This window comes from Microtus oregoni, unplaced genomic scaffold (genome assembly GCF_018167655.1).
Source record: "Microtus oregoni isolate MIOR12 unplaced genomic scaffold, Mior012 000005F_ref0000423, whole genome shotgun sequence".
In the NCBI taxonomy this organism is placed as follows: Eukaryota; Metazoa; Chordata; class Mammalia; order Rodentia; family Cricetidae; genus Microtus; species Microtus oregoni.
The window spans coordinates 12,504,034-12,532,007 of NW_024543064.1; the positions used below are offsets into that span (position 1 = coordinate 12,504,034).

A 27,974-nucleotide genomic window follows, 5' to 3' on the forward strand; every position below is an offset into this window, starting at 1 on the left:
AGGAGGCCATGTGCTCAAATCTGCCTAATCCTGCAGCCATCTTGGCTTGCATCACATGAGGTAAAGTCTTTGATTCAAAGCCAAATGAGAAGATGAAAAATAAAACCAAAACCCGGTTCTACAGCCCCCCACCAGCCTGTACTCTCTGCTGCTCTTAGGACACACCTCCGGGTGCTTCCTGTTGAGACTTGTCCACCCTGGACTCCCTCTCCTCCATTTACCCCATTAGCAAACAGACCTGGCACCAGGTGCCCTGTCCTCATGAGAGCCTCGGGGCAGGGGTGGCCCATACCCATACCCATGTGCCATCTCGTGGGAGAGACCTCCTAGAGGCAGAGACCCAGGATATACAGCAAACCTCACTTCCAGGTCAGGAAATCTGGTTTCCCTTCCCAACCTTGTCACCCTTCCTAGCCCTGTCACAGGCGATACACGGCCCCCCCGGGACAAGTGTCTTTCCCCTCCCCAAGCTTCTGGTTTTCCCATCTATAAAATGGGCTGGCAGTCAGTCACCTGCCCTTGGATGCTTAGTGTTACTGTGAGAAGCCGTAGTCTGGAAAGATCACATCACCAGCCCAGGCTGCTAATAAAGGCCCTACCCTGTGGTGACACCTCTGTTCAAACCCTGACTGGGCGTGAAGCCTCGCCATGCCTCAGTTTCTCCCTCTGGGAAGTGAGCGTGATCATGTGAGTGCTGATCTCGGAGCAGCTTGGAGGATGAGATGCGGGCGGGGACCATAACAGCCCACACTTCATAGGCTGTCCTGAGGGCAGAGAGTGGGGTCCTGGGTGAGAAGATCCCCGGGAGACTCAGAGGCATGACTTCCAGCTTAGCATCCTGCCCTGCTCACCTTCTTCCCAGTGTCCGGTTAAGTGTGCTTGGGCAAGACTATCCAGTCCTGGCCCAGGCAAGGGTGGTGAAGGGCACAGGCTGTGCCCTCCCCTCCCAGGCTACAGGGAGCTTGGCTCTCTACTATTGCCAAGCCCACCATGGACACCCACCTGGAGGTCCTGGGTAGCCCAGGGTAGAGGAGGCTCTGCAGCCCATTGGGGCACCTGCGTGAAGTGGGGCTGGGCCTCCGGGGCAGGGCAGGTGCTGACTCATGGCCTCGCCTGGCACACTATAAAGGAACCGTCCCAGGGGCCTCCTGCTGCCTGCTGACCTAGGATGGCCCAGGGCGCGGTGATCCATGTGGCCCCTGAGCAGCCCACCCATGCTGTGTGTGTGGTGGGCACTGCGACCCCGCTGGATGTCTTTGGGTGAGCCTGTGCGGGTGGGGCGGGGTGGGCAATGCCAGCAGGGGCAGGATGCTGCTGGCCCAGCTCAGGCTCTGGCCAAGAGATCTGCTAGGGAGATAAGTTGGGAGGGGTGTGACCCACCACAGCCAGTTCTCTGTGAGGTAGAAATACCGCTGCTGCCAGGCCCTGCTGGAGGCTGACGGAAGGGAGGATAGGTTTACCTGTCTGGTGAAATGACTCTCAAGATTAAGTGTGACCATTGCAATTGTTCTCCATGGGGCTGTCTGTTTAGTATGCCACGGTGCTATTTGCTAGGTACTTCGCAGTGCTGTTAGCTAGGTACTCCACACAGTTCCAGGCAGATCCCCAATTCATTTGTTCTTTCTTCCACTCCCTTGTTCCTTCACCAAATATAGGCTGAGGATGTACTGAGCGCTGAGACCTTTGTCCTAGATCACACAGGACAGCGGAGGAAGCCTCAGGGTAGAGTCTGGTGTTGCCTTTCATGTGGGATTGCTGCAGCCGCCCCCACAGAGCTGAGGCCCCAGTGATGTCCATAAATGTCTCTGGGACACGCCCATGATCAGAGACTGACTGACTCTGGCAGGAGGAAAACACTCAGGGTCTGGGGGGTCCCCAGGCCACTAGTGGGAGGCTGGGGACACAGGCAAAAGAAAGCCCAGAGGATGAGCTGCTTGAAGGTGGGTGCAGAGATGACAGGAGCCAGAGCTAGCCCATCATCCTTGCCAGGAATCCAGGCTAGCCCTCCCTAGGCCACAGTCACGGTGCTTCTTTCGTAGTGTCTGCAGGTATGTACGTGGTTGTAGATTCAGGTGTGTCGGGGAGTGTGTAGAGGCCAGGACAAACTCAGGTGTCATCCCTCAGGCTCTGTCTTCAGAGGTCAGGGGACAACCTGTGGGAGTCGGTTCTTTCCTTCCACTGTGTGGGTTCCGGGGATGAAGCCCATCTCACAGGCCTAGCAGCAAGCGCCTTTACCCGCTGAACCGTCCGGCTAGTCCTGATTGTGGTTTTCAGACGGGGAGATCAGAGCAATGGCATATGATCAGACAGGGGTGTTGATGACAATGTAGATGTTTGTCTGTCCCCTGGGAAGAGCCAATACAGCTAGTGCAAAGAACCTGAGGCAGGGGCATGAGCAGTTAGTGGGGACAAGAATGGGAGGGGTGCCCTGGGCAGGGGCAGCATCCTATGCAGCTTGGGTGGGGCAGTGGAAGGACTTCTGCTCTTCTCAAGGCCTGGTTTGCTGTGGACCGCCATGGAGGTGTGTTGGGCAATGGGATACCATGTGTGGCCTTGGTTAACCCAATCACTGATTGCCATGTGAGAACGGTCTACAAGGGATGAGGGAGGAGGCAGATGTCCGGGTCAAGTCATGGGATAGCCATGGAGAATGAGGTGCTGGCTTGCCAGTAAGCCCCAGGGATCCACTTGTCTTCCCCAGCACGGGGATGCAAGCATGCTCTTTTTTTTTTTTTTTTGAGACATGGTTTCTCTGTATAGCCCTGGCTGTCCTGGAACTCGCCCTGTAAACCAGGCTACTCACAGAAATCCTCCTGCCTGCCTCCTGAGTGCTGGGATTAAGGCATACACCACCACCACCAGGCCCAGCTACCTCACTTAGCTTTTATACATGGGTTCTGGGGGTCAAATTTGGGTCCTTGTGCTTTTCACATGGCCTTGACCAGAATCTGATGAAATTATAAATAAATTGTTTTAACTGCCCCTCGCGGGCAGTGCTATCTGAGTGAGTCCTTCCCCCAGGACTGCTGGCTAAAGCAGACACACTGGACTCTGTGGCCCAGTGAGTCAGGACACCAGTGCTCCCTGTCCCCACAAGCATGGGAACCAGGTAAGGATGCCCTTGCTTGTGTTGAAGGGATAGAGGCACAGGTGGTTTGGGATGAGTGGTGTTGAATGGTGTCCCTGTTCGGGACACTAGAAGGTGTCCACAGTGGGATCACAGACCTATGCTGGGGGTGAGTGCTGTGGATTGGGGGAATAATCACTTTGTGTGTGTGTGTGTGTACGCACCAGGGAGGGCCAGGCCTCACATATAGTGGCGTCCTGTTTTGTTGAGTAAAAGAAAGTTGAATACAGGAAGGGGTTCTCACTGACACTCAGTCATCTGGGAATCTTTTTGCAGAAAGAGAGGGGGGAGACAGACAGGCAGAAAGGGGGGGGGGGACGGAGGGGGAAGGGAGGGAGGAGGAAAGAAGGAAGGAAGGAAGAAAATATACTATATTCTTTCCCCTCTCACCTGGGCAGGCCCCCAAGTCATTTCTCCCAGCCTTTTCCCACAATCCTCCAGGAAAGCCTCTCTCTGCCCTCTGCTCACACAGCAAAAGGTGGGGATGAGGAAAAGAGAAAGGAGAGAGAATGTTCCAGAAAGCAAGCTCCTGCACACCTGCCCTGTGACCTCACCAAAGAGAAGCTTCCTCCCTCACTGACCTTACTGTTCTGGTCTCTGTCACTCCCTTCCCCCACAATTACCCTCGTGCTGTGTCCCGATTACTGCTGACCCAAGCCCACCTGCGCCCTGCCCTCACCTCCCAGCTGTGTCGCCTCACAGTCTCTCAGGAAAGAAATCTGGGCATTGTTCTTCCCCCGACCAGCAGCAGGTTCTGTTGACTTTGAAATGAAATAATTGCCTCATAACAACAACAACAACAACAACAAAACAGGTTTTCTCAACCACCAGTTAGTTTCATCTGTGCCTAGTTGAGCCTGGGCTCTGCATCCCTCAGCTTCTGCTCAGTTGGGTAACTCAGCAACTGCCTATCAGTAGCTTCCTGGGTGTGGCTCTCATGCCCGAGGGTGCCCAGGGGAAGTTCAGGCCACTGGACACCAAGTCTGCAGCCGCAGGTCTGGGGATCAAGCCTGGAAGCCCGTCTTCCTGTTTCCGGGGGAGGTTGAGGCAGCTGCCCCTGGGCCTAGGACCACACGTCTGAAAAATACGTACAGGGAAGGGATCCCTGGAGACAGCCCTAAACTCAGTAGTGCCCTCCAACCTGAACCGGCAGATGAGAAATAAGGAATATAGGGACGTGGAGACCAGATCTTGCCTAAGCTGACGGCTTGCACCAAGCACGTTTGTTAAGAAGTACAGCAGCCACTATACAGTTTACAGGGATGGGGGCAGAGTCCGCAGAAAGCCATTATACCATGGGACAAAGTCCAGCAGGAAGCTAGTCAAGCAATGTTGCACAAAGGGAACACATTGTATCTCAAGTGCAATGCAGACCAAGTGTACAATAGCCCCAGGATGGGTAACTCCGGTGTCTTCACCAGGAAAGAGTTAGGTGTCCACTAACTGAAACCTTAACTCCTTCCAGGCCTGATCCCAGCCACCCCTGAGCAGAACACAGAACTCAAGGTCCCTTTGTCCTTTCATCATGACCTCTGAGAAAGCCTGGGGTAGGCCTGGCTCCCAACAGCTTTTGTCATTTTTATCTTGAGAATCTGATGCATGAGTATGTGTTCATATCATTCCTCCCCTCCTTCTCCAGCCTCCAATGCTACTCCTGTCCCCTCACCTCCTCCCTCTCAAATTCATGTTGCTTTGTAAAGTGCGTCCCACCCCTGATCAACTTGTGTTGTCAGAGGATGAGCCTCAAGTATGTCTACCTGCAAACCAGGCGTGGTGGTGCACACCTTTAATCTCAGCACTCAGGAGGCAGAGGCAGGTGGATCTCTGTGAGTTCCAGGCCAGCCTGGTCTATATATTAAGTTCTTTGACAGCCAGGGCTTTCTCAAAGAAAGAAAGAAAAAAAATTATTTGTTCTGCCACCACTCCAGAAATATGTGTGATTTTGTTTTGGCTGTTGTTGTGGGGTATTTTGAGCCATCTCTGAGTGTGTGATTCTTTATATACAGACAGCCCTTGGCATGCCCACTGCTGAAGGGCTCTGCATGCACACTGCTCTGTGGGTGTGTAGGAGGTGCCTATGATATATACCTTCCTCTGCTGTCTCTCTAGTTCAAGTGTAAGGCCCCCAGTCAGAGGCCTCCCCTTCTGTTTTCTCATCCCCTTCTGGCAATCATATCGTATTTACTCTCTGGCCAGAGCTAGCCCAGCGGTGGCCTGTGTTTCTTCCTGGTGGGGAAAGGAGAATTGCTGGGACCAATATCGTGGGGGGCCAGGCCCTCTCCTCACCAGTGCCTCTGCCGGCCCCTGTCACTCCACAGCTCTGCTCCCAAGGGCTGCACGACCTTTGGCATCACAGCCTCCCCAGGAGTGGTCATAGATGTCACCCACAGTCCTCCAGCCAAGAAGAGCATCACTGGTGCCTCCAAATGGCCTCTGGACCCCCAGCTGGAGGTGACCCTACAGGTCAAAGAAGCCAGCAGTAGCACAGATGACCAAAAGGTGGGTGTGATGACTGGGGTAGGGGTGGGGACCTGCTGGGTGGGGTGGAGGGCTGAGGGTGGGGTGGGGTGAGGTGGGAGCTAAGGGTGGGGTGGGGGCTAAGGATGGGGTGGGTGAGGAGGGGAGTGAGGGGGATGGGGTGAGGTGGGGGTTGAGGGTACGGTGGGGTAGGTTGGGGGACTGATGGATGGGATGGGGTGAGGCCTAGTAGATGGGGTTGGGGGGCTGAGGATGGGAGACGTCAGCCCGACAGTTTTGCTTCCATACACAGGGCTCACCCTGGGAGAGTCCCCTTCCCCGACCAAGTTTTCAATCGCTCATCCCTCCACAGTGTCCACACTGACTGCACATCCATCCTTGCCGTTCTTGTCCTCATCCCTGGGATCAAATACCTGATAAAAACCAGCTTAAGGAAGGCAGGGCTCATTTTGGCTCACACTTAGGGGCACAGTCCATCATGGTGAGGATGGCACAGTGACCGGAGCCTGAGGCGGCCGGTCACATGGCATCCGCAGTCAGGAAGCAGAGAGAGAGGAACACTGGTACTCAGCTTGCTCTCTCCTTCCCCCCTCCATTGAGTCTCAACTCTAGCCCACCAGACAGTGCCACCACCACCAGAGTGGACCTCCCTGCCTCAGCTAAACTTCTCTAGAAACACCCTCCTAGGGACACCCAGAGGTGTGTCTTCCAGTTCTAAACACAATGTTCACGATGAAGCTTGCAGGGACCTGTGAAGGGGTGTCTGGGTCAAGTTCATCCTCTGGGTAACTGTTTAATAAACAGCATCTCATGCAGACATGAGCAGGGCGCTGGGGTGAGGGGATTACAGTCCTGGGGGCTTTGAGTAAAACACAAGTAGACAAACATTAGCTGTGGCTGTGAAGTCTTTGAAGATCACAGGCAGGGAGCCACCGGGAGCACCTTCTGTGCCTCAGTGTTGGTTTCCAGTGGCCGCTGCAGCTTGCATGTAGGTGGAATCTTCTGTCCCACCAGCCAGCTCCCAAATAACCGCAAAGAGACCAATATTAATTATAAATGATTGGCCAATGGCTTAGGCTTATTACTAACTAGCTCTTACAACTTAAATTAACCCATGGTTCTTATCTACATTCTACCACATGGCTTTCCCCGGAAAGGCACGTTCATCTTGCTTTTCCCCAAGTCTTCTGGCAACTCCGCCTTTCTTCTTCCCAACCTCTTCCTGCCTAGCTATTGACCAATGAGAGCAACACATCTTCAGAGCCATACAAAAAGATGATTTCACAGCACTTGGAGGTTTAGAAGACAGATGTGAGCAGTGTGGCTCCCTATGGCTCCCTTAAGGGCCACTCTCGCTTTCTCCTGGCTCCTGGCTCCTGTCAGCATTCCCTGGAGTGTGGTCACTTGCTCTGGTCCCTCAGCCTCCTTTTCTTATGGGTGCTTTTCTTGTTGGGACACGTGCCACTGGACTGAATTCGAGGGTCATCCTTAACTTAGATCCTTAGTGACTTTGCTCCCAGTGCCTCATTCACAAATTCCAAGAGTGAAGATGGGCCCCACCTATGTTCCCCTTCTCCACAAGACCCTCTTGGGGTTCCCTGGAGGAGCAAACCCAGTTTGGTCTTTCCTGGGGGCCAAGTTCTGCGACCCACCCTAGAAACACAGAGATGGGGTGTCCAGCAGGTGTGGTCACTTCCCTAAAGAAGTGTTAAGTTGAAGGATGGAACCAAAGGCCAGCCTGCGAGAGAGCTGGAATACCGAGGTGGCCCCTGGGCTGACCCTGGATAAGGAGATGTCCTGTATGACAAAGACGGAGGGAGGAGAGAAGGGTGAGGGAGACAGGGACCACCTTGTCTTCCCTCCTTCCCTTCCTTTCCCTCCTTCCCTTTCTCCACCCTTTGTTCTACTTTCCCTGTGTTTTGAGACAAGTTCTCGTTAACTAACCCAAGCTCAGACTCTCAGTCCCCCTGCCTCAGGCTTCTCCAGTGCTGGGATAAGACTTGTGCCACCACACAAGGCTAAGGACCCCATTTTCTGAAGAATACGGGAGGCCAGAGAAAAGTTCCTCCCAAAGATGTTTACTAGCTGGCACAAAGCAAGTAGGCCTGCAATTAGAGAGCGGTCTGGAGCCCGGGAGCCCGGATGGAAACATGGAAAAGGACGCCAGGGTCCAGAGAGTACAGAAGAGAGGTCATGATTCCGTCATCCTCCAGGATAACCACTGTCTGTAGGAGTGTCCTCTCAGGGGCTCCTCCATGTGGCCCTCAGTGTGTCCCCTCAGTGTCTACCCCCAGGTTCCTTTCCTCGTAGCACTTCAGTTGTTTTTGGCCCCCCAGCTTATGTCACTCAGGTTTCTCAGCCCCTGTGTCCCGCCCTTCCTGGCAGCTGGGCCAATCAGATTCCTCTCTCTGGGTTTTTATTTCCCTGGACAGAGGGACTGGCCTGAGCCCAGAGCTTCACGTGTGCTGCACACCGTCCACCACTGAGTTGCACCCCGCAGTCCCTCCCCCCTCACACCCACACACGACCCACCTCCCTCCCACACAACCCACCCCCACAACCCTCCACTCCCTACTCTCATCCCCACACATAACACTCCCTACTCACTCCTCCCACACAACCCACCCACCCCACCTCTGCTCTTTCCTCCCACCCCCACACGACCCCCACACACAATCTACCCCTCTATTTCCTGCCCCCACCCAACCCACCATTGACCACTCCCTCCCCTTCCACCCCACGACCCACGCCAGCCCCCCTGTTTGGATGCTGCCTAGAGATGCTCTCCAACTGGGTCCTGTGAGAGACACCTGAAGGCCTGGCCTTCTGTTGCAGAAGACCAGTTCCCCGGCCACCACCTACTCCTTCTTTCCCTCTTCTGCCGTTTGCACCTCATTTCCGGCTGCTGAGTCCCTTCTCCCCTTCTCAGGCTACACATTGTCCTTGTCGGGGTTACCATGGCGGTGATAAAACACCATGACCAGAAACAAGTTAGGGAGGAAAGGGTTTATTTGACGCACACTTCCACAGCACTGTTTGTCACTGAAGGAAGCCAAGATAGGCACTCACACGGGACAGGATCCTGGAGGCAGGAGCTGAAGCAGAGGCCATGGAAGGGTGCTGCTTACTGGCTTGTTCAGCCTGCTTTCTTGTAGAACTCAGGACCTCCAGCCCGATGGCCCCATCTACGATGGGCTGGGCCCTCCCCTACCAATCACTAATTTTAAAAATGTCTTATAGCTAGAACTTTCTCAATATATGCATTTTCTCAATTAAGGTTTTCTCCTCTCAGATAACTCTGTATTATGCCAAGCTGACAGCCAATAAACACCTCCTTGTGAAGTCTTCCCTCACCCCTTTTCTCTGGCTGAGTGGATCCTCCACTCCTGGACTCCCTTGGGACCCTTTTCATTAGCTGAGTTGAACAGGATTAAGCCGGCACACAGCAGGGCTCAGTGTAGTGATATTTTGTTTGTCTTTTAACAAATAAAGCTTGCCTGGAGATCAGAGTGCAGCGCTAACTCACTAGGCCAGGGAGTGGAAGCACACACCTTTTATCCCAGAACTCGGAGGACAGACGGATCTCTGTTAGTTCCAGGCCACCCTGGGCTACACGAAATTGATCCAATCTAAAAGAGAAACAGAGCTCACACAAAGGTGATCCCAGCACTTTGGATCACATGCCTTTAATCCCAGTGCAAGGGAGGTGGAGACTAGAGTGATGTGGTTGGGCGGAGAGAGGAAAATAAAATGAGAACAGATAGGAGCTCAATGCCATCTGAGGTACAGTGAAGTCTAAGGAAGCCATCTGAGGACAGGACCGCCCCTTGGTCTGAACACTGGTAGAAGTTAAGAACTCTCTAGTGACTGGCCGCTTCTCTGATCCTACAGCTTTTACCCCCTGATAGTTGACTTCGGGTTTTTATTATTAAGATCAATTAGAATTTGTGCTGCAGGGGCTGGAGAGATGGCTCAGGGGTTAAGAGCACTGACTATTCTTCCAAAGGACCCAAGTTCAATTCCCAGCACTCACATGGCCGCTCACAACTGTCTGTAAGTCCAGTTCAGGGATCTGACACCCTCACACAGACATACATGCAGACAAAACACCAACGCACATAAAATACAAATAAATAAATCTTAAAAAAAAAAGAATTTGTGCTGCAGCTCAGACTGTTTTTGGAATGACTAATAAAGACATGAATGGTCTGTTATTGTCTTCTAGGTTCGAATTTCATACTATGTACCCAAGGCCTCACCGATCCAAGCCCTGCTGTACCTCACTGGGGTGGGTAAGTGATAACCAGGGTCCCAAAGAGCTGCCAAGGGTACACACCTTTAATCCCAGCACTTGGAGGCAGATCTCTGTGAGCTCAAGGTCATCCAAGGCTAAATACTAAGATACTGTCTCAAAAAGAAAGAGAGGGAGGGAGGGAGGGAGGGAGGGACCGTAGAGCTGCCTTCTGTCTCCACATAGCACATCCCCACCCAGCAGGGCATCTTTCCAAGATACAACATGACTAGAGCTTACTTTAGAGCAAGCAAAGAAAAACCACCATTTCTAGCCATCCATCCAGTAATTCTTTTATTTATTTATTTATTTATTTATTTTATTTATTTTTGAGACAGGGTTTCTCTGTAGCTTTTGGTTCCTGTCCTGGAACTAGCTCTTGTAGACCAGGTTGGCCTCGAACTCACAGAGATCCCCCTGCCTCTGCCTCCCGAGTGCTGGGATTAAAGGCGTGCGCCACCACCGCCCAGCCCATCCAGTAATTCTTAAGTTCCCCTTCCCTAGAGAGTGAGCACAAAGAAGCATGGATGGGGGACTGGGGGTGAGGGTGGAGTGTTAGCTTAGGTGGCATGAAGCCCGAGGTTTGACGCCCAGTGCTGCATACACCTAGTGTGGGGTGCACATCAGTACTCCCAGACCTTGAGAGGTAGAGGCAGATGGATCAGAGGCTCAAGGTCGCCCTCAGCTGCAGACGAGTTTCCAGCTACGGGATCCCTGGTAATTAGTTAATATAAGCGCAGGTGAAGGCTCACATCACAGTGTAATAACTGACTTCTCAGGCTAGGAAGTAGGGGCCTGGATTCTATGCACAAATTTCTATACCTTTTTAATGCTTCATTATGTGTGTGTGTGTGTGTGTGTGTGTGTGTGTGTGTGTGTAGCTTTTTGTTTTGTTTTCGTTTTTCGAGACAGGGTTTCTCTCTAGCTTTGGAGCCTATCCTGGAACTCACTCTGTGAACAAGGCTGGCCTCGAACTCACAGAGATCCTCCTGTCTCTGCCTCCTGAGTGCTGGGATTAAAGGTGTGCGCCACCATTGCTCCACTCATATTATAGTTTTTATAGCAGATAATTCTGTGTTCCCCAAATCCCATTATTTATGTTTCATTTTTATCATATCAATAACCCATTTAAACACACGTACTTGTATTTCTTTCATATTCATCTTTAATAGAATCTATCCCTGTGACTGGGGAGATGGCTCAGTGGTTGAGAGTGTGTATTGCTCCAACAGAGGACCTGAGTTTGACTCCTAGTACCCACATCAGCTGGTTCACAACCACCTGTTAACTCCAGTTCCAGAGGATGCAGTACCCTCTTCTGGCCTCCACAGGCAACTACACTCATATACCCACCACCACACACACACATAACACATAAATAAAAATAATAAAATCTTCTTAAAAGTTCATTCTTAGAATCACAGAGTTCAGGAGCTAGACGCTAGCCTGGAGAACATAGTGTGAGACCTTATTTCTCAATTTTTAAAAATTGAATATATTTTTAATGAGAACTCAACCTGAACAATCTACTCTTTTTATTTAAGTGTGTATTAAATATATAAATAGCATATGAAGTCGCTGGGTGTCTTCACTCATGAGTATAGATTTAAATAAAATGGGGCTTACTCTAATGCCAGAACCTGGACTGAGATATTGCATTTAATTCTTACAATAATCCAGGGAACTTTACCCCGTGATCCCATTTCACTGATTAGGAAACTGAGGCTCTAGGAACTGCTTGCTGAGAGGTGGGGAAGCCAGGAGTACCGTGATAATTCTATGTCCCTAGATTCATGCATATTAGTGAATCTGCTATGGCACAATAGTAAAAGGTCATATCGCCCCTCTCGTGCAGGCCATGGTCCCTGTGTCGCACTGCGAGGCACACGGGTCTACATTATTGAAGCAGCTGTGGTCGCATTTGCTGGTAGAGGGAAGGAGTTCACAGACACTTTGCTTTGACATTTGCACAGGGTAGACTTGGGGAGCATGAGTTTTCCCCTGACACAGACACACACAGGCGTAACAACGACCAGATGAAGACTGTGGGATGAGCCTGGGGGACGGGGGCAGAATTCTTGGAGAAATTGACAAGGTGACCTGGCAGGTTGTGGCGGCTTCACTGGGGTGGCTTTGGCATCACAGTCATGGCTCCCCGAGGAAGGCAGAACTTTGTTCTCTGAATTGTAGTGTGACTTCTTGGGGACAAAGGGTGGAACAGAGAAGCTCCCATTCTCGGGGCCGACTATCAGAGCCAGTTTGAGAGCCTTGCAGCTCACGCTCACCACCTCTCCCCTCTCACGCCCATTTCAGAAATCTCCCTGAGCACAGATGTCACCCGCACTGGCAAAGCCGGCAAAGCGAAGCCTGCTAGGGCTGGGAAGGATCAGGTGAGGCTCAAATGTCCGTCAATACGCGCTTTAGAGACATGGTGCGTGCCTATCGCGCCTCCTGGTGGTGATAAGCTGAACAGCGGCACCTCGCCGGCGTCTCTTGTTAACTTGTAAGGTTCCCTTACCAGGAAATAACTGGTGACCTTGTGGCTTAGGCATATTCCATCTCTTTTACAAGGTCATATTTACAACCAATTGTGGGTTCAGAAATGGTGTTAGCCTACAAATCTGGAATCTCTAGAGTCACTCGGGTCCCAGCTGTGGCTCAGAAATGCTCCCCAGACCTTTAATAGCCGATAGCTGAGTTTCCCACGGAGCTGTGTACAGGGGGGTGTGGTGGTGAGTGACAGGGAAGGGAAGAGAGACGGGGTAGAAGGAGAGAGAAGCTAGGCATGGCCGGGAGTGTGTGTTGCAGAAAGATGGTGGATTGTAGGGTCGACTATTAACCCAGGGTCTTGGAACTTCAGAACTGCCTGCGTGACTTTGTGTTGGTGGCTAGTGTACACTTAGGCAGGCTCCAAATGATTTAATCCATCAATAGTAGGGGAAGGGGAAGAGTGTGGCTTAGAGGGCTCACCTAGCATCGTAATTTATCCAATATTGCTTAATCTATCATATTATGATAGATCTCTACAGGCCGGGCCACCCAGAGTTAGTTCATCACTGGGCAGAGGGTTTCTGGTACCAAGAATAGCACTCACATCAGGGAGGAGTGATTTATTTGGTCACATGAGAGTAGTTGTACGGGTTAGAATCTTGATTTCTTATGTATTTGACTCCTTTTGTTTTTTAAGCCAATTTTTTTAAGGCTTTTAAAGTATATTTTACTATCAGGCTCCTTTTTTAAAAAAACAAATGGATGAATTGAGGCTGGGATGCAGCTTAGCTGGTAGAGGTGCCTAGCATGCACGGAGTCCGGGGTTCAATACCCAGCACCTCACAGACTGGGTGTGGCGGCACAGGCCTGTGATCTCAGCTCTCAGAGGTGAGGATTAGAAGTCGAAGCTAGCCTTGTCTTTAACAAACCACAAACACCTCTGACTCACATCCAGATTTGCTTATATCTGGAGCCATCAGAAATCCACCTTTTGGGCCTGCGAATTGCTGGATGAGAGAAACAGGCGAAGTGGGAGAGAGAAAACAAACAAACAAAAAACAGCTCTTGTCTCCCAAGGGCTGGTGGGATCTGAGAGAGTTACCATAGCGTCTTTTGCCCTTCTGATATTCCCAGAGCACCTGGACCTGGGGCCCATGTGGCCAAGGCGCCATCCTGTTGGTGAACTGTGACAAGGAGAACCCCACGTCCTCTAGAATGGACTTTGAGGATGACATGGTCTTGGACAACAAAGGTAAAGAACAAAGGCTGTGGCCATCTCTGGGGACAAAAGCCATGGCCGGGTCCCAGGACAAGGGCCTCGCACGTCAATAAGGCTCATTTGCCCATGCGGTTTTGTAAGGTAGCCCCTGACTAGAGGAAGCACGCTTGTTAGCATGTCCATGTTACAGAGGAAGGAACGGAAAAGTGTCCCAAGGGAGTAAGTGACCCGCTAAAGTCGCACAGCAGTCTGAAGAGATCAGTGTGGGCTCCCCAAGAGGCTCTGCTTTCCATGCTGGCCCCTGTCTAGCCCACACGTCTGGGCATGGCTCAGACACGAGGCCCAAATTTAATTTTAAAAAAGTAGTGCTGGTCCCCAAATACTGCACAAGACCCCAGTGACTAAAGGATGGGGAAACTGAGGCACAGAGAGGTTAAGAAGTTAAGACAAGGGTTAGAGAGACGGCTCGGCAGTTAAGAGCACTGGCTGATCTTCCAGAGGTCCCAAGTTTAAGTCTCAGCAAACACATCACAACCATCTGTAATAAGATCTGGTGCCCTCTTCTGGCGTGTAGGCGGAACTGCAGGCAGAATACTGTATACATAATAAATAAATATTTGTTGTTTTTTTTTTTAAGTTAAGACAAGAAGTCAAGCTTGTGAAAGTCACACAGTTACTCAGCTGCCGTCAGTATTTGCAGCCCAGACAACCTGCCTCCTTGGTGGGTTTAAGAGGTTCAAGAATGGTGGTGGGTCCTGCAGAGTCTCAATGAAACAAGCCACCCACCTTCCCTGGCAGTGGGGGGAGGGGAATGCTAAAGTGCTACCACTGTATGGAAGCAACTATGTATCTCACACTGACACCAGGGACAGCCCTGAAGGATATTTATTATCCATGACCTTGTGAGCACTCTCAGGGCTCTGGACAGTGGCTCCAAATGTGTCCCCTCGTCTTTACGCTCCCCACCCTTTGGCATTCTCTCTGCCCTGTTTACTGATAGAGAAACTGAGGCACTAAGAGCTGAAGTTTTCCCTCAAGCTTACCCAGATCCAGGTTGAGCCCATATCCTTGCCTCCTTCACCGCAGCTGCCAGCAGTGACCCCTTGGCATATTCCCCATCACCCTGCTACACAAACCCATGCCGCCCACCGCCATGGACCACCGCTCTCCTGGGCACTCTCTGTGCTCTGGAATTTGAGTGCTGGGGTCACAGCAAGAAATGACAGTGGGACGGAAGGCCTTGTCGCTCTGGGTTTCTCTCCTTGCCTCCCCCTTTTGGAGACATCCACAGATAAACATCATAAATATGCTGAAGAGAATAGAGTCAGGAGCTGGTGAGGTGGCTCACGGGGTAGGGTAGGGGTGCTTGCTGCCAAGTCTGATGTCCTGAGTTCAATACCAGGGTGCAGCATGGTAGAGGAAGAGAACGCTGTACAAACTGTCCTGTCCTCTGCCCCCCACACGTACCACAGCGCGTTCAACCTCTCCCACACATACACACGATAAATAAGTAACCGCGGGCTGGAGGTGAGTGGTGGAGTTCTTTCCTTGTATACCTGAGACTCCCAGTTCCGTTGCCAGAGCTGTGGAACAAAAGAAAACAGTAAATGTAATTTTAAAAATGAGCAAAAAGAGCAGCATTGTAAAAAAGGAAAAGAAACCAGGTTCCTTTGTGGCAGGGTGTGTGGGCTTTACCAGGAGGCGGCTGGAGGGAGCTGGGTAGTAGAGATAGAATACAGATATAACAATCTTGGGCCACATGTTTCTTGTTTTAGACCTGCAGGACATGTCCCCAATGACCCTAAGCACGAAGACTCCCAAAGACTTCTTTGCCAAATATCAGCTCGTGCTGCACGTGGCCAAGAACAAGATGAACAAAGTGAGGGTGTTCCGGGTCACACGTGAGTCGGCCTGGCCCTTCCCTTGCCTCCCGTGACCCCGTGCTCCTTTCCTGCCCCCACCAGATGGGGCGCTGCCCTGCCCCACTCCCCTTGGCAAGCAGTTCCCATGGAGCTATGGTGTGCTGGGTTCTGAGTGCCAGGCACAGGCGTCTGTCCTCTGTCTCCAGATGAAGGTCAATAGATGCCTCATCCCAGCTGGGCACAAGGACTCCCTCCAGTGGGAGCCCACCTCTTCCCCTCCCCCTCCTCTCTATTCTCTCCCTCGCTTTGCTTTTCTTCTTTCTCCTTTCTCACTCTTATTTCTCCTTGTTTCTCTTTCCTAGCTCCTCTCTCTTCTCCTACTTCCCCTCCCTCTTTCCCCTCACCCCCATCACGTGCCATGAACCCCCTTACAGCCCCCACATGCCATGAACACCCTTGTAGCTCAGACATCATAGGTTTGCAGCCCCTCACACCCGCTAACCCGGCATTGCCAGCCTCAGTTCTGAGCCCTGGGCTCACAACCATGAACATGACCAACTCTTTGCCCCATGTCACTTCATCCTAGTGGGATAGGAGGGGTGACAGGTAAGATAATGAGGAACGGCAGTGGGAGGAGTGGAACTGGGGCGGAGAAAGAGGAAGGTCGGAGGAGATTGCGGGTACTCTCAGGAAGGGCATCCCAGACTGGGGGGGGGGTCGGAGCAGAGTGGCCAGCATAGGGGGACAGAGCAGCAGCTAGAGGGCCAGAGCAGCCATTGTGCCGTGCGCATGGTTAAAAATGGTGAGTGGAGGCCAAGGGGGAGGGGCACGTACTGATGTCTCTGCTCTCCTAGGGATGGTGGACAGGAGAGGGCTTTCCAAGGCTCAGCTTGGCCCCACCCGTCCATCCTAGATGAACTAGCTAATCAAGCTGATGGAGGGATGACTATCTTTGTGCCTCTGTTGTGTCCCTGCTACTATGATCCCGTAGCGCCTTACTACGTGTACTACAGTACTACGCCTGTGGTGTACCACCTGAGCAAGGGGATGTTTGTGAGGCAGGCAGGGGCCTGGAGATTGACACACACACACACACACACACACACACACACACACACACACAGAGAGACAGAGACATGGATCATCCTTGAAACAAGAACACCCTCTTTATTGTGCTCAGGGGCAGCTTATACAGGGCTCTGGCCACGCCCCAACTCTCGGGATCTCTCAACTGCAGACACATCAGAACCCACTCCCTGCCATCAGGGTCTCGTGCTCAGAGCAGCTGCAGGCTGCTCAGAGCAGAGGAAAATAAGTTGTTTACAGGAAATTCAGGGTCTGGTGGTAGCAGTCCCCAACATGCCTCCATCTAGGCACTGTCACTCCCCCACACACACTTCCCTCTACCATTGTTTTAATTGGTGTCTGTTATACGTCTTTGTTCCTCCATGGTCACTCAGGACACAGCACAGTGTGCTTGGGGATAAATGAACATATGAGTATACGAATGAATAAATGAACGGAGTGGAGTTAGGGATGGCTTGGCACCTGCCGTGCCCTTCCTAGACCCCTCTAGTCAGGAAAACAAGGTCCCAACTGGAGTTTTGATATTTCCCCCCTAAACACCTCCAGGGACCCTTGGGTAGTGGCACATAAGGACTCTGGGCATCTCAGCACGGCGGGGAGGAAATCGGAGCCACAGAGGCACGCTAGGGCTAAGCGCGCTCTGCCTCTGTCTAGGGGGCAAGCTGCCATCCAGATACAAGGTGGTCCTGGGCCCACAACAGTTCTCACACCGCCTGGAGCTGCCAGGCGGCCAACACAGCACAAATTTCTACGTGGAGGGTCTGGCTTTCCCTGACGCTGACTTCCAGGGGCTCATTCCCCTCACAGTCTCGCTGCTGGACATATCTAACCCGGTAGGCCTCAGCCTAGAAGAGGGTGGGGGAGAGGAAGCAGATGAACCCTGCTTGACATGACGTACCTTCTCATCTTTCCCCTCCAGGATCTCCCCGAGGCCCTGGTGTTCCAAGACAGTGTGACATTTCGTGTGGCTCCCTGGATCATGACTCCCAACACCCAGCCCCCCCAGGAGGTATACGTGTGCAGGTGAAGCTCTAGGGGGGTGGGGTCTGGGTGCACTAGGAAGAGTCCTGAATTCTGGGTGCTATGTTTGTTGGGAATGGAAAAAAAAAAACTGCCCTCAGACGCTGGAAGCCATAATTTGCTCAGGACCCTGGGGAGAGGGACAAATTGTTATCATGGTCGTTGCTCTGTGGACATCGGGGCTCATGTTTGTAGGATTTCTGAAAACGAAGACTTCCTAAATTCATTGACTGCTCTGACCAAGAAAGCCAAGTGCAAGCTGACTGTGTGCCCAGAGGAAGAGAATTTGGATGACCAGTGGATGCAGGTACGTGGCCCTGTCCACTGGAGGCCAAGGGACAGATGCAGGCTGTGGGCTCCTGGGGCACAGACTAGAACTTGGGGGCCATTCTTCCTGGGATGGACTGGGAGGAAGGAGCCTCGGAAGGTACTCATACCGGGGGCTCAAGTTAAGAGTTCACTTGACATAGTCACTGTGTGCCCCCCCCCCCCCCGCCATCTCTATGGCCATCCCTGCTCTCACCTGCTGCCTTTTGCCCATTGCTCCGCAGACGTTCCCCTCCTCATCACCCATACTCCAGTCATGCTCATCAAAGACCAGCATGAAGGCTGCCCCTCCATGTATACCGTCCCTCCAGTGGGACTGCGTCTCTCTTCCTGTCCCCTAAGTCCCGCCCCTGTCATCCCAACTCTGTGATATAGGCTGATCCCTGGGACGCTGCAGACATGTCCCCACTAACCAAGGTTTCCATCCTGTGACTTCTCATAGTGACTGTCCCTGCACACTGCACAACTGCTTGCTGGAGGGATAAAGTCCTCACCAGATCCATTTCTGAAAACTTGGACACCTACCTAGAGTGCCAGGTGGGCCTCCTGCCTGCTCCTGTGAGGTCCAGAAGGCTGCTGTCACCTAGACTCAGTCAACTGCCTTCCCACTGAAGCCTCTGCCTATTCTAGCCATTCTGGGAGTTCTCTGGGTCCCCCAGCATCCCCTCAGCACCCCTAGACACCCCAATACTGGATGGTCTCTCTCCCCAAGGACAAGGCTCAGTCACCCATCCCAGCCTCAGCCCAGGGTCGTCCCCACCCCCCTGATTCAGGGCCTCTGTCCTATTCCTTTTCCCAGCAGGCCATGCAGGACACAGGTCTGCAACCTCAGAGCCATTCTCTGGGCCCAGGTGTCCCACAGAGTTTGTTCTTGATGTCAGTGGCTAGCAGGTGGGGCGGGTCCACATCACACCAGGTACAGGACTTTGTGGCATCTCCAGCAGCCTCTCTGTGCCCTTCCAGGATGAAATGGAGATCGGCTACATCCAGGCTCCCCACAAGACGCTGCCGGTGGTCTTCGACTCCCCGAGGGACAGAGGCCTGAAGGACTTTCCCATCAAACGGGTCATGGTAGGAACCCCGTAGGCCCCACCCTTTGTCCCTGAGCAGCAGAGTCCCCAAAGCTGAATCCCTGCTCCAGTGGGACTCAACAAGGTGGTGCTGGTTATTCCAACCAGTACCCTGATAAGATCTGGTTTCTCAGGAATGAGCTCATCCTTGGAATAACCTTGTGAGGGGCATCCTGGGCTACCCAAGAGTGCTCTTTCACAAGACAGGAGTTCCATCTCTTGGGTGTGGTTTGTCCTTTGGGGCCACCACTGGGGCTGTGTTGGGGCTTCGGGATCCGCCGGGCTTTTATCAGCGACGGTCAACACATTCGGGAGTGGGAGGTGACATGTTGGTGAGTCACACTGGCCCGGCCTGGTAGATAGATGCCAGCTCAGCACAGGTTGTCCCCATCATAAATAACAATAATAGTATGTTTACTGAGCCCGTGTGCTTCCAGCCACGGTGCTGAGTTCTCCACGGGGACTGACTCATCTCACGTGACAACCCTTGAGATGCTATCACTAGGCCCATTCCACAGAGGTAGAAATTGAGGCTCTGTGTGAGGACACCGGGCCTCCCACACTGCCTCCCTGTCCCCCGCCCCGGAAGACCCTAGCCTGCACTGGAGCCTGGAACCCTCAGAAAAAGGAACACGTTTTGCAGCCAGGAGTATTTTGCTCTCCAGGGAGAGGGGCAGTGGCCCGCCCCATGCCAGAGGCTTGTAGGGATATGTCTCATCAACAGGTTTCTTCCTGGCACACCCTATGCCTATGACCAAGCTGTAGCTGGGCTCTCTGTGTGGGCTGATGGTGGAGGCAAGTTCATCCCCTTTGGAGGTGGGAGCACCAGTCTACCGTTACCAGGACTTTGTCCGTTCCCATCTGCCCCCCACTTTGGTTCCCATTCTTCCTGCAGTGGCTATATCTTACCACTTTGATAATCTAAAGGCCAGCTTCCCTGTTATAAGTCAGACCTCCAGCAGCTGGTGACAGAGATAGATCCTCAGCATGGGAGTCTCCCCTCTACCTCCTCCAGTCTTGGGTGGAAGGAGACCCCAGCAGGGCCTTGGCTAGGTATATGCGCAACACCCTCACCTTACCCATGTGAAAGGAACCAGGGTAACAGGAAACTGTCATCAGTGTTCCCACGAGTGTCATCACGGACCACTCTCCCTGTCCCTTCCTTGCCTCCATATGTCATTCTGTCTGCCAGGAATGCACCTCTCTGTTCTGCTGGGTGACTCTCAGCCGTCAGGTCTCAGTGTCAATGTCCTACTCAGGAGGGCCTCTGCTGGTGTTGTCAGGGCCGTCCCAGTGGCACGATTTGCTTCTCTTGCTGTGATAAAACCTTCTGACCAAGAGCAGCTTGGGGAGGAAAGGGTTTATTCGGTTCCCACTTCCCTGCCACAATCTATCACTGAGGGAAGTTGAGGCAGGAGCTGACACAGAGGCCATGGAGAAGCGCTGCTTCCTGGCTTGCTCCTCGTAGCTTACTCAGCCTGCTTCCTAGTAGCACCCAGGACTACCTGTCCAGAGTTGGCATTGCCTACAGTGGGCTGGGCCCTTCCATATCAATCTTTAATCAAGAAAATGTCCCCACAGACATGCCCACAGGCCAATTGGATGGAGACATCTCAGTTGAGGTTCCTTCTCTCCAGATGATCTTGTGTCAAGTTGACAAAAACTAGCCAGCCTTGCATGCATCATCTCCAGAGTATTCTGTTATTTCTCCCCAGCCTGGCCAGGGTGTGGAGCTGCTCTGCCACTGCTAGAGGAGGGCAGCAGTGTGTGCCCTGTTACTGCTGTAGGTGGGCAATGCCATGTGCCCTGCTATTGCCACACATGGGCATCAGGCATGTGCCCTGCATGGTGCTGGTCTTTCAGTAAGACGCTGGGAAATTTTACATTGTCTGATATAATGCATGCTCACACTCAGCACAGGGGAGGCAGAATTTGAGGCTATTCTGGGCTCTGCAGAATAACCTTGGCTTTCTGTATATATATTTTAAAAAATATGTGAGAGAAAAAGGAATCAGAGGACTGGAAAAGTGGTTCTTCCCATTGCTTCTTTCTTTCTTTTTTGTTTTGTTTGCTTGTTTTGTTTTTAGATAGCGTCTTGCTATATAACCCTGGCTAGCCTGGAACTGGCTTATGTAGACCAAGCTGGTCTGGAACTCATAGAGATCCACCTGCTTCCGCTTCCCAAGTGCTAGGATAAAAGGTTTGCTCCATCACACCTGGGGCTCTCTCCATCTTAAGAAAGCATTTGCTGCTCATGTAGAGGACCCAGGTTCAGTTCTCAGCACCCACATAATGACTCATAAACACTTAGAATCCAGTTCCAGGAGCTCTGAAGCCCTCTGCTGGCCCCTGTGGGCTCCAGCACAGATGTGGCACATATAAACTCTCTCAGACACACACATATGCACACATAAAAATAATGGGTGCACAAATAAGTAAATTTTTAAAAAGAGAAGTAGAATTTAAACTAAACACCTGCTGTTGAAGCTAGCTCAGTGTCGAGGACAGCAAAGTCACTGAGCTGCTTCCCCCGTGAGGCCGTCAGTTTAGAATCTGAGAAAAGGGGGCTCTGTGTACATTTTAAGTCAGGGAGGGTGTGTCCTGCTTTATGTTATGAAGAGATTAGACTCATTGTCAGGGCAGAGTGGAAAAGGACCAGGACTGATGAGGGGCAGTGACTGGCCCTGTGGGAAGTACTCACACTCTGAGAAGCTCCACAAGACCAGGCCAGCAGGATTTGCGGGCCATTGGGAGAGAGACAGGGCAAAGGCTACCTCCAGGCTGTCCCCTGGGAAGAGAGGCCCATGGGAAGGTGGCGGGCTAATGAGAGGAGGACTCACCAGCTCTCTGGGCAGGACAAGTGGGAAGCCAGGCAGGTACCAAGACCCACCTGGCATCTTGTGTCCAGCGTCTGCGGGAGCGGAGGTGGCTGGAGGAGTGATGTGGGTAGGGGGCTCAGCTCACAGCTGGGATTCCATGGGATGGCAAGGCCACCTGGCCAGCTACTGGCACCAGGAGATGAAGGAGGCAGCGGTTGGGCTGCCTTTCCCACACAGCAAAGCAGAGAAGGACTACAGTGGGGAGGTAGCACAAGGCCCCCACAGGCATCCAGCCAGCTCAAGACATTCTCTCTTTAGACTCTTCCTCTGGGGCCTCCATGAGGGGCATGAGGCCACACTTTGGCTCCATCGTGTGACAAGTGACTTGAGGCCTTTAGACGTGCAGGAGGATACACCAGGGTGATATTAGCCACTGTCCTGGAGGTGATTTGCCACAGCACCCGCAAGACTCATACTGGGGGTAACAGATGTGACCTCTGATAAAGACTCATATGGAGATGTCACAGACGCTCTGTAAAGCCCATTCCAGGCCAGGGTCAGGATGGGGGCATGCTGTAGACCAAGTGCTGGCCTCAGGGGTGGCTTGGACTCCTGTCCCTCCTCAAACTGGCTGAAGGAGTCCCTGTCTCCACTCCTTCCCTGTTGCCAGCCTGTAGAGAACGAGCAGAAAGAATGTTTTGAGATTCTGTTCTGCGCATGTGCCCCATCACTTTCGAGGGTCCCTGGCTCAATCCAGCAACCCTTCTACACTTCACGGTCATGAGCTTCCTCTCTGCAATCACAGGATTCCTTCCCGCAGCCAAATCAGCCTTAAGCCCTCAGTCACCATTGCAACCCGGGGCAGATGCCTCTGAGTCTCAGAGTCTCCTCCTCCCATCTTAGGGTCCAAACTTTGGCTATGTGACCCGAGGGCCCTACACAGCAGAGGTCACAGGGCTGGATGCCTTCGGGAACCTGGAGGTGAGTCCCCCAGTCACCGTCAGAGGAAAGGAATACCCACTTGGCAGGATCCTCATCGGGAGCAGTGGTTACTCCAGGTAAGGGAAAGAACAGGAGGGGTGGCCATGCCCCAGGTACTGGGGTAGGGGACAGTGACAAAAGCCACGGTGGAGCCTTCCGTACCTTCTCCAAACCCAGGAGGTCAGCGGACACTGAGAGGAATCCGCACGTAGGGAGAGGAACCTCCAGGGCCTACCTCTGTCCACTTACAAATCTTCAGTCAGTGACTGTTTACTGAGCATCTACTGTGTGCCAGAAACCAGGGGTGGCACAGTGAGCGTGACCGGCTCCAAAGCCCATGCTTCTCCATCATAGAGGCATCTAGGCTGAGTCAGTGGGCAATGCTTTCTGTGGTTTGACCCTGATCCTATGAGCCTCAGTGGATGTGCCTCAGTTTCCCTCCAAGGAAGGAAGCAAAGCCCAAATTGTTCAAATATCAGGGCCACAACAGCAGTAGCCCATGCTCCTTGGTCCCTTCCATAGGTGGGCAGAGCCTTGAGTCCTCTACCAGTCCACTGTCCCAACGGCCACGCCTACTGCGTGAACTTTTCCAGCTAAGATCAACAACTGACCAAAGTAATTGGTTTTCCAGCGTCCAACTTGGGGGTGAACTGGGCTTGCACTGAGCATGGGCGAGAGGTTACTTACAAGTGGGTGGGTCACCATGAAGCATCATTGAAGTCTCACCCCAGCATGGATGACCCCTCCCCCGCCTCCCTGCATCCATGGACCTCCTCTCCCCTTCAAATTTTCTTTTGCACTACTACACTCTATCTAGTGGTTCTCAGCCTTCCTAACACTGCGACCCTTTAATGCAATTCCTTGTACTGTGGTGACCCCCAACCTTAAAATTATTTCTGTTGCTACTCCATAACTGTAATTTTGCTGCTGTTATGAATCATAATGTAAATATCTGTGTTTTCCAACAGTCTTAGGTGACCCCTGTGAAAAGGTATTTTGACCCTATGGGGGTCGTGACCCCCAGTTTGAGAACCACTGCTCTCACGCCTCTTAAGAGCATGTGATGATATAGGGACAGGGAAGACCTACATTCAGCTGGAAGAGGTGCAGGCAGGCGCTGGAATCTCACACGAGGGCCCCATGACCCTCCTTCTCTGAGGGAAGATGCACAGGTGGGATTCCAGGACCACTTGTGAGTAGGCACTGTGCCTTTTGATGTTGTTGATGGCTGTCATAACTTCTCCTTTCTGTGAGGACAGCAGCGAGAGCCGAGACATGCATCAGGCCCTGCAGGACTTCCTGTGCGCCCAGCAGGTGCAGGCCCCAGTGAGGCTCTTCTCTGACTGGCTCTTCGTGGGTCACATCGATGAGTTCTTGAGTTTCGTCCCAGCACCCGACAGGCAGGTGCGCAGCCCTTCTTCCTGGGTTTTCTTTTTTTTTTTTTTGGTTTTTCGAGACAGGGTTTCTCTGTGGTTTTGGAGCCTCTCCTGGAACTAGCTCTTGTAGACCAGGCTGGTCTCGAACTCACAGTGATCCGCCTGCCTCTGCCTCCCGAGTGCTGGGATTAAAGGCGTGCGCCACCACCGCCCGGCTCTTCCTGGGTTTTCAAGCCAGCTCTCCTTCTCTGTGGGGACGGGAAGGCAACAGAGGGTGCTATCCCCCCTCCTAGAAACCCCATGTGGGGGGCAGAGCCGCCCTCTGACCCCAGTGTTTCCCAGCAGGGCTTTCGATTGTTGATGTCCAGCCCCAGAGCCTGCTACCAGCTGCTCCAGGAACAGCAGAGTCAGGGCCATGGGGAGGTACCGCTGTTTGAAGGGATCCCAAGTAAGTTGACCATGGCTGGCATCCTGTGTGGACAGCTTCTTCTGCTGTCTATGGTATCCACTGTTCCATGAGATTCTGTGGGTCTAAAGAGATTTGTGTACCGACTGTGCGCGAGGCACCATACTCAGCACAGGGTCCCCAAGCTCCCAGTGAGCTACTAAGACAACAAAGTTATCTTGGGGGTGCCTGAGTCAGTACGGCTCAGGGAAGGTGTCCTGGAAGTGGCAGGGCATGAACCAGGGTTAGCAGCATGGAAAGTCCATGAGGTAACTGAAAGGGAAAATTACAGACAGGGAACTGAGAAGGCTCCAGGGCAACAGAGAGAAAGAACTGAGCGAAGTCCATGGGACACAATGTTTTCAATAAATTCAACAGGCAGGGTCAGAGGCTAAGGACCCTCTGGGACACAAGAGTTTTCTCTACACCTGTTTGAGTGTGTTAGACAGAGGTGAGCAAACCAGCTCCATGCCCCTTTGCTTGCTAGTTTTCCTTCCCTGTATTGATGGAATGCAGGGTCTCATGCACACCAAGGAAGCGCTCTGGCACAGAGCCCACACCCACCCCAATCTCCTTCTTCCCTAACAGCATCTGGGTCTGGGGTTGCGGACTTAGCTCAGATGGAAGAGGGCTTGCTAAGCATCAGCCCCTTCTACCCTGAGCACTGTAAACCGGGCGTGGTAGTGCACGCCTGTAATCCCAGCACTCAGGAGGTTGAGAACCAGGAATTCAGGGTCATTCTTGGTTACACAGCAAATCTGAGGTTAGCCTGGGCTACATGAGAGGCTATCTCAAAAGTAAATATAGAGACAGGAGAGAGAGCTCAGCAGTTAAGAGCACTTGTTACTCTTGCAGAGGACTTGAGTTTGATTCCCAGCCCTCACCTGATGGCTCTCAACTACCTGTCAGTTCCAGGGGATCTGACGCTGTCTTATGGCCTGCTCGGGCATCAGATGCATGTATGGTACACTCACACACACTCACTCTGAGACCAACGGTTAAAGCTCTGGAATTGGAAGAGCCCAGAGCACCAGGGCCCCACTCATTACTCCAGTCCTGATCCACCCCGAGTCAGGGGTCCAGCCATGCTGTGTCGCCCCCAAGCTGACCTTAGCCCCCACCTAACAGCCTTCCTCATGCAGCTTCCCTTTCCAGCCAGCCAGTGCCACCTCCTGGGGACACTGACACAGCTGCCTCATTTATTGGTGCTGGGGCCCCACCACAGTTGGTGCGGCTGGATCGGGGGCTGACATAGGAATGGAGTTCTTTGGTTTGCTTGGTTGACTCTGTTGGAATCTTGTTTCTCAAGCAGCAGCTTGTCCTCTGTGCTGTTTTGGGCTTTGCCCCCCGGTCTGAGGCTGTGGCCTCTTCTATTCGATGGTCGCCTTCCTCATCCTCTGTGTCAGTGAGGTTCAGTGGGGTCACTCAACCGTCCTTGTTTCTTTGACTCTGTGCCAATCCTGGTGCTAGAGTGTGCTAAGTTTTACCATTAAAGACTGCATTTCTGGAACCACTCCTCCAAAACAGGATCCCTTGGGAAAGGGTGCACTGTGGGGAGCGAGTGCATCTTTTGTTTTGTTTTGTTTTGTTTGTTTTTCGAAACAGGGATTCTCTGTAGCTTTGGAGCTTGCCCTGGAACTAGCTCTTGTAGTCCAGGCTGGACTCGAACTCACAGAGATCCGCCTGCCTCTGCCTCCCGAGTGCTGGGATAAAAGGCGTGTGCCACCACCACCCGGCAAGCAAGAGCATCTTGAATTAGAACATCCTCACTAAAGAGATGGAGACACTGGGTCCAGCTCTGCCCCTCCCTCACTGGGGGGTAGCCTGCCTCCTAAATTGGGTCCATCTTTTCACTCTCTTCCTCCATGACAGGAAGAAACCAGACAATCAATGACATTTTGTCCAACAAGAAGCTGAGAGACCAGAATGCCTATGTGGAGGTATTCAGCCAGACTGCCCTGGAGACACTGCCTGCCATTAGCTACATGGGTGGGTGGGGTGGGGGCCTTGCAGGGCTGCTCCCTGACATTGGCTTGGCTACTGGCCCCCAGGGTCTGAAGCCCAGGAACAGGTAGAGAGCAGGAAAGGGAGTGTATGAGGTCCCTGGGAGCCCAAACCCTGGTTCTTACCCACCCCTATGGTTCCACTCTTCCTCCTCCCCTAATGCACCCCCTTGGCCTCCCCACCAGAGCTGTATTGACTGGAACCGGGTGGTGCTGAAGCAGGAGCTGGGCCTGGCGGAAGGCGACATCATTGACATTCCACAGCTCTTCAAGCTCGTGGGGAACTCCAGAGGGAACCCAAAGGCCGAGGCCTTCTTCCCAAATATGGTAAGGAGGTGACAGCCACCACCCAACTTCTTCTCACTCAAATGGCTTAAACCTCAGCGTGCAACCAATGAGAGGCCTAAAGCAGGCCTAAGGCAGGTGCAGGTGACTCTCCCCTCACACTTAGGGGTTCACATGTCCCTTATGGTACCCAGAGCCTCTTCGGAGTCTTGCAACAATGTCAGGACCAGATCTGACCTTTCAGAGCGTGGACCCCTTTGTTACTTAGCTGTGACCCCCAAGCATCTTCCCACCTCCCATGGAGTTTGACCAGCCCACGGGCAGGTGTAGGACTGGGGGCTACAGTTCAGGAAGGAGCCGGCTCTGGGGTTTCAAGTCGGGGGCTCAAATCTGGCTACTGAGGTGTCTTCTCCACATGTTGAGCTATACGAAAACTCCATCTGTCCCCCTCTCTTCCTGAGGCCCATGCATCATAGTTCACTGTGGTTTAGCTTTTCAGCGAACTTCAACAGCATGTGACTTTTTACCAATTGAAGGCTTGTTACAAGAAGAAAACACCGGGGGCTTGAGAGATGGCTCAGAGGTTAAGGGCTCTGGCTGCTCTTCCAGAGGACCTGGGTTACAATTCTCAGCACCCATATGGCAGCTCACAACTGCCTGTAACTCCAGTTTCTGTGGATCCAGCAGCCTCACACAGACATACATGTAGGCAAAACACCAATGCTTGTAATATAATAATAAAGTTAAAAAAAAATCTTTAAAAACACAGACCTAGTCCAGTAGACCTGTGGGTCCCACCCTAGCTGCTGTCTCCTCTGATCTGAGCCCCCACTTTCCCGCAGGTGAACATGCTGGTGCTGGGCAAGCACCTGGGCATCCCCAAGCCCTTCGGGCCCATCATTGCCGGCCGCTGCTGCCTGGAGGAGAAGGTGCGCTCCCTGCTGGAGCCGCTGGGCCTCCACTGCACCTTCATCAATGACTTCTATGCCTACCACGTGTACCATGGAGAGGTTCACTGTGGCACCAATGTCCGCAGGAAGCCCTTCGCCTTCAAGTGGTGGCACATGGTGCCCTGAGCCACTGCCTCTGGCAACC

General features: G+C 52.6%; 1 protein-coding gene across 2 annotated transcripts; it reads left to right on the top strand.

Moving 5' to 3' along the window:
• Positions 1 to 1,168: 1,168 nt before the first annotated feature.
• Positions 1,169 to 27,955, top strand: Padi4 (peptidyl arginine deiminase 4). 2 transcript variants are annotated; one of them, XM_041652554.1, is made up of 16 exons: positions 1,169 to 1,260; positions 5,446 to 5,626; positions 9,831 to 9,897; positions 12,210 to 12,286; positions 13,521 to 13,638; positions 15,381 to 15,506; positions 17,208 to 17,386; positions 17,473 to 17,576; positions 17,769 to 17,880; positions 18,864 to 18,971; positions 22,693 to 22,847; positions 24,030 to 24,174; positions 24,492 to 24,598; positions 26,468 to 26,531; positions 26,781 to 26,921; positions 27,722 to 27,955. In XM_041652554.1, exons 1-16 carry the CDS (start codon positions 1,169 to 1,171, stop codon positions 27,953 to 27,955), a joined length of 2,010 nt encoding a protein of 669 aa, XP_041508488.1. The 2 variants fall into 2 exon arrangements, with proteins under 2 accessions (XP_041508488.1, XP_041508487.1); XM_041652553.1 differs by having other exon boundaries at positions 24,492 to 24,594; positions 26,464 to 26,531.
• Positions 27,956 to 27,974: the final 19 nt, after the last annotated feature.

Bases quoted from the DNA above. Each gene is read 5' to 3' on its own strand.
- Padi4 (XM_041652554.1), top strand. From the start codon at position 1,169: ATGGCCCAGGGCGCGGTGATCCATGTGGCCCCTGAGCAGCCCACCCAT. The intron at 5,627-9,830 runs GTGGGTGTGATG...ATTGTCTTCTAG, and splicing joins GTAGCACAGATGACCAAAAG to GTTCGAATTTCATACTATGT. The intron at 24,599-26,467 runs GTTGACCATGGC...CATGACAGGAAG, and splicing joins TTTGAAGGGATCCCAAGTAA to AAACCAGACAATCAATGACA.